Genomic DNA, 6262 nt, shown 5'->3' on the forward strand with positions numbered 1-6262 from the left:
GTCTCCTATGACACATGATGTTACGGAGGCCGCCCCACCACTGCCCTGGAGTACAGCGTGTTACACTTTGGGGAGCGCGTTATACCCTTGAGGGTGCATGATCAGCTGCGCCTCTGTCCAGGCCTTGTGTGTGACCCCTTTGCAGTCACCGCAGCCCTCACTCATCCCTCTCTCAGCTTCCTAGCCCCCCCACAGCGTGTGGTTTTGGCCTGAATTTTATCACCTCCCCCCTGGTAACAGGACCAGCCTTGCAGAAGACCTGTGCAAGGCCTCCGGGGCTGGTTGTGTGGCACCTCTGGGGGCCCCAGCTCCCCTCTAGGACCCTCTCCGCTGCACCCACCCGGCAGCGGGCAGGGGCTGTGCACCGGAGGGAGCTGGGGAGGTGCCGGCCCCGGGACGGGACTGGGGGTGCTGCGGGCCGCCTTGCACGGGGCGGCGGGGGTGTCCCTGTCCCCCTCCCGCTGCATCGGGGCCGGCGCACGGGGTGGTGCCTGGGGCGGGGGAGCTGGTGCGGGAGCCGATGCCCGAGCACGGGGCCGGGGATGGCGCCGACTGCGAGGGACCGGTGCGCGGGGGCGGCGGGCAGGGCCAGTGGGCGGTGCGGAGCGCCGGTGCCGGTGCCGGGGGCGGCGCGCGGCGGCGGCAGAGCGCGCGGCGGCGGCGGGGGATGGCGGCGGCGGCGGAGCTGCAGGAGCTGCGGGCGCTGGTGGAGCGGGCGGGCGGCCGGCGCGCCGTGCTGCTGGTGGCCGAGGTGGCGGAGGGGGCCCCGGCGGCGGCCACGATGACCGCCTTCGCCCGCGACCTCCTGGGCGACGAGACGCCGCCGGGGCCGGGGCCGGCGGCGGTGCCGGGGTGCCGGTCCCGGCGCCGGTGCGGCGGCGGTCGGCGGGCGCTGGAAGCGCGGCTGCTGCTGGTGCTGTGCCGCGGCGGGGCGGCGCGGGGCCGCGGGGCCCGGGCCCGCCTGCGGGAGGTGGTGCGGGACGTGCGCGGCCGCCTGCCCCCGGCACCGCCGCCCGCCGTCGTCGGCGTCCTGCTGCCCGGCGGGGACGGGGAGGACGCGGCGGTGCTGGACGCCACGCTGCGGCGGCACTTCCCGGCGGCCGGCACGGTGCAGGCGGCCCGGTACAGCCCCGGCAGCCCCGCCGCCCTGCGCGACTGCCGCGCCGCCGCCTGCTGCGCTCTGCGGGCCGCCCTGCAGCACCCCGCAGGTACCGGGGAGCGGGGGGCAGCCGGGGCAGGGGGGCAGCGGGTGGCCGGGCCGCTCCCTCCATCCCTCACCCGGGGGCTTTTACAATGGGATTTGCTTCTTTTTCCTGTGGGATCTTCCCCTCCTCGGTGGGGTCGACCCTATCCTAGTGGGATCTGACCAATCCTGATGGGGTCTACCTCCCATCTCAGTGGGATCTGGCTTTTCCCAATGCAAGCTCACCATTCCTGATGGGATCCCGCACCACAATGGGATCTGGCTTTCTGATTGGGATTTGACCACTCCTGATGGGATCTTCCTGCCACCCAATCAGATCTGGCTTTCCCCAATGGGATCTCTTTCACCTGGTGGGATCAGAGCCTTCCCAATGGTTTCTGCCTCTCTCTGGTGGGGTTCCCAGTCCTGGCGGCTGGGAAGGACAAACTTCCCAGCAGGCTGGGAAGCACTAGAGCAGCTCTTGGATAGCAGAGATGTGGCAGCTGACGGCTGTGACATGGTGGCCATCCATGCTTATGGACGTGTGTTCTTGAGGACGCGGGATTGGGGCTCAGCCCTTGCTGTAGGGTGCAGGTAGGACCTGACCTTCCTGTGGGAGGAAGGTGCTTATGCTGGCTTTGTGTAATGAATAAGAACAACAGCAAGTGGATGTTTGGATTTAAAACCATGTGTCTGTTGGTGGCCAGTTTAAGCAACGTGAGGATGGCAGGATGAAAGCTGGGTGTCCAACAGGCCTTGAGGAGCAGCACTTGCTCTGGGGCAAAAGGCGAGTCATGTTTGTGTGCAAACGCAGGGTGATGGACAGCTGGACAGCCACACAAAACAGCCCAGGCTCTCTTTAATTGTTTGCATGCTTGTCTTGGGCTGTTTCCCTTTCCTCCTTCCTTCTTTCATTTATTCCCACTTTTCCCTTGCTCCCCATCATTTTCAGGGACTGGTGTTCTGCTGTCTCACTGCCTTTACCTCGAAGGATCCTGGCACTTGCCTGCAGCACCACATTGACAGGTCCTCTGGGATTCCTGGGACATGGAGATGGTTGGCTGCAGCTCAGGTGCTTCTTTCCACCAGCTCAGTCCAGAATCCTGGATCTGAACATTGAGGAGCTTTGAGATGGCTAGAACCCTCTGCAAGGGTGCAGGGCTGTCTTCCACCAACTCTTTGTTCTGAGGCATGAATGATCCCCTTTCCAGTTTCTCTCCTTTTGCGTGCTTTTGTCTTCCTCACATTCTTCCTGCTGCAAGAATTTCTGATGTGCTCCCAGATTTCAGTGAGCCCTCCAGTTCTGGATGCAGCAGCCTGGTGGGACAGTCGCTGCAGAGGCAGAAGTTAAACACTGCTGCATACGTGACCTTTTTCTACCTCTGCACATTGCTGGCACTTGGCTCAGTACATGTATTTTTGTGGCTGGCTGTGGATTTGTCCTCCATGCCGACATGGAAGCAGCATAGCAGCCAGCAGTGGAGAAAGAGGAGCAGAAGGAGCCGGAGCAGGTGTTGCAGCCTGTTTGTGTGTGCTTCATAAGCGTGGTGGGAAGGAGGACTCAGCGCTTTAATTCACCTCTGATACTTTGCCTGGTGCTCTTAGTCATATAAGTGTCCCAGGACCTGCATGTGTAATGAGGACACTCAGCAGCTGCAGGGTTCAGCCTTAGGCAGGGGCAGCTGCTTTCCATGCCCCTGTGAGTCCCACCTTCCAAAGTCTTCATGTGGCCAGAGGGGCCCCAGGAGTAGCTGTGCCTCCGGAGAGCTGGGCGGCTGGCAGTGCCAGGCACCAGCTTTGTTGCAGCCTGGTCTCCTTTGCCCTGTGTCTTTCCCCACAGACAAAGCACAAGGGGAATAATATCTTTAATGTAATGCGAGGGAGGACTGTGGGAAAGATGGGTGTGGGGCTGCAGAGCATCCTGCAAAGCAGGTTCTAGGGATGCCACTGTAAAGATGTCTAGAGTTGGGGGTGAGCTTGTCTTGTTTCCCCTCTTGACTTTGAAAGGGGCTTGAGCTAAGCTGACAAAAGATGCTCTTGCATCCAGATGAGGATGCTGGGAGGTGTACAGAGCGTAAGGCTCTGTGTACATGTGCTTGTGCTTGGTTTATTTCAGCCCAGCTTCAAAGCCTTTTCCTTTTCCACACACATCACTGCTCAGCTCTACCTGTGACAGTCGCTCTGGAGCTGCAGCACCCCTGTACTGGGAAGGTCCTGGACACTGTTACTTGTGTGTTGGAGCTGGGACAGGAGTGGCGGTGGGGTTCCTGCACCTCTCGAGTCTAAGCAGGAATGTGCTGAGCTGCTGTCCTGTCACGCCTCAGTGATGTCCAGAGTCCCTGCGCCTGCGAGGAGGGGATGTTTGCGGCTGGAGGTTTTGGTTCGTTGGCTGGCAGGAAACACTGCCACTGTGAACCCTTTAGTGTCGCAATAGTTTGATAAGCTGAAGGACCCTGAAGTAGTTTATCATTTGTTATCTGCTTAGGAAGTGAAAGGCTGGATGACATTTAAATGGAGGTGCTGAACTGCTGCTGTTGGAGACCATACGAAACACACGGGTGTAGTGTTTTACGAGCTGCTGTAATGTTTTACTATAAGGGCCTGAAAGCCTGTAGTAACTTGCTGTGACCTTTGTCATCCTCCAGAGCAAATGCTATACTTCGATGGAGGCCGTGTGCTCCCTGCATTTTGCAAACAGTTACAGCTACAGTTTTGAGCGTGCTGCAAGTCTGCGCGTCCATCGGGTCTCCCTGGGAGGGAGGAATTGCTTAATAAAGCAAGGAGCAGTAAACAGGTTGATGTGGCAGAAGTTGTGTGATAATACCAAAGGACAACTTCCTTCTGCAGGAATGCCCTGACCGTGTCTGCCCCCTGCCTCACCACGTGCGCCGGCTGAGCTCTGGCCAGGTTTCCTGCCGCATCCAGGGTGGTTTTGGCAGCGAGGTGGCCAAGTGGTAACTGACACCAGGGACAAATTTCCAGGGCAGTGGAGAGTTTTCAGCCTGAGATAAGGAATGCCAGGAGCTGCTCTGTGCTTTCCAGGGGTGGGCTCTGTGGAGTGGACCTGGTTTTGCTGTGAGGAGTTTGGCTCGTGGAGGGGAGATGTTGTGGGTCAGCAGTGGGGAGGTGGGGGAGCAGCAGGGCTGACCCGCTGCCAGTCTGAACTTGTCTTCTCTGATTTATCCAGAAGAGGGAAAAGGCAGGGACAGGTGGAGGCTCCCATCCTTCCTGCGCTGCGTTTCTTGGAGCCGGAGGAGCCAGAGAAAAGATCACGAAGAAAAAGTTACAAACAACGTTCATGAAGGTATGCCCAGCTCCCTTCTTTGTACTCCTGCTGTGTCTGTCAGAGGTTCTTCATCAACTCCCTGGTGGTCCTGGTGCCCAGACCCCGTGCTGGTGACCTCCTTAAGCTATTTCCAGCTCCACAGCTGATGTCTCTTCCCCAGCTGTGGCTTGGCCAGAACCTGAAGACAAATAGCGCACACCTGGCTGCTGTGTTGCTGTCTCCTTGTTCTCTGACCTTTCACTTGTCTGAATAAAAACACTCTGCGTCCAGTGCCCAACTACACCCCTGGGAGCACTCCTGGACTCAGCTGCATTTTGCAGGAGTTCCTGGCAGCAGGACCGCTGTCCGTCTAAACAATGAATTGGAAGCATCACCTCGATCTTACATGATGTTTTCTGCAAACACGGCTGGAAAGAGTGTTCCCAAACCACTTACATTTGGGGCTGGCGGGGAGGAGGAAGAGAGCAGTCAGCCTTGGGCTTCCCGATTCAAAAGGAAATTGTTCAGGTACCAAATAGCTGAGGGTTCAGCCTTTGCTGTACCGTTGGCACTTCTTGCCTTTCCCAGCAGTGATTGTCTTTTTGCAGAGAGTCCCCCGCACAGGAGGTGTGTGGTGTGGAGATCCGGACTGCTCTACAGAGCACATGGAGGAGGGGAATCTCCTTCACTGTAAAAAGCATAAGGGTCAGAGAAAAAACCTGAAATGTCCAATTTAGAATCATAGTGTAGGTTGGAAGACACCTTTAAGATCATTGAGTCCAACCGTGCAGCTTTGAGACATGTTCTCTAGGGTCAGAAAATTTAAGTGCCTGATCTTGCCGACAGTGCCAGGCAGGCGATGCCTTGTGGCCATACAGTTTGTTCCAAGATTGCTGAGACCACAGGAGGACAGGGAGCTGGACCCTGTGCTCCTTTGCACATAGATGACTCCTGTTTGTAGAAGGAAAGTCAAGTTTGCAAATCAAAACTAAAGCAAATTAGGAAAAAATATTCAGCTGTGCTTAGGTTGTGAATATATATCAATTGCTTTGTCCCGTGCTTTCTTTTAATGTTGTTTTAAGTTGCATTTTGCTTCGAGAAGGGTATCCCGTGCAGATTTCCCTTGACCTCTCTCTGGTCTTTGCAGATCACCTGCAGGACCCCGAGGAAGAAGTGGCTCTGACCAGCCTACCTCCCAACGGAAACTACAAAGAAGCTGCTGGAGGCATGGGCACGTAGAGCTGCTGGGTGCCCAGCACAGCCCATGTCCCGATCTGCCGGGTGGATTTGGAGCAGTGGGAGCAGCAGCTGGTGCATGCCCGCTTGCTCTCTCCTTGGAGGACTCACAGCTCCACGGAGGAGCTGCTTGCCTTAACTCACCAGGGTCTTCTGTAGCTGCCGAGAGCCTCTGAGGTCCATGCCAGAGAGCCGTCCCCTGCTGCACCCTGCTGCCCGGAGGTGCCTGGAGCTGCTGCTGGACACTGGGCTTCCGCGAAGCCCTTTGGGGATGTATCCCGCATCCTGGGCAAGATGATGTGGGGGACTTTGAGTGCGAAATGGAACTGAAAGAGGAACGCTTTCTAATTCTGAGCAAAGTTTCCTGCTGAGATTGCCAGGGCTGGCCTCCCTGGCAAACAGATTGTGCTGCCTTGTTTTCCTGCTTTATCACTGCTTTGAAGTTCCTGCCCTCTCTCTGAACAGGTGAAAAAAGACAAATAGCCCAGCGGCATGGAGACTGCGACGAGGCTAAATGCGAGGCCTTGGATCTACCAGCTACTGAAAAGGCTGGAATGTAACCGTGCAACGTGAAGAAA

The 6262-nt window shown here is 57.6% G+C and overlaps 1 protein-coding gene across 1 annotated transcript; it reads left to right on the plus strand.

Moving 5' to 3' along the window:
• The first annotated feature begins 520 nt into the window (after nt 1–520).
• On the plus strand, nt 521–5687 carry C11H2orf72 (chromosome 11 C2orf72 homolog). The gene is made up of 3 exons (XM_086618629.1): nt 521–1208; nt 4371–4487; nt 5548–5687. Exons 1-3 carry the CDS (start codon nt 521–523, stop codon nt 5685–5687), a joined length of 945 nt encoding a protein of 314 aa, XP_086474755.1.
• Nucleotides 5688–6262: the final 575 nt, after the last annotated feature.

This window comes from Tauraco erythrolophus, chromosome 11, assembly GCF_009769465.1.
Source record: "Tauraco erythrolophus isolate bTauEry1 chromosome 11, bTauEry1.pri, whole genome shotgun sequence".
NCBI lineage: Eukaryota > Metazoa > Chordata > Aves > Musophagiformes > Musophagidae > Tauraco > Tauraco erythrolophus.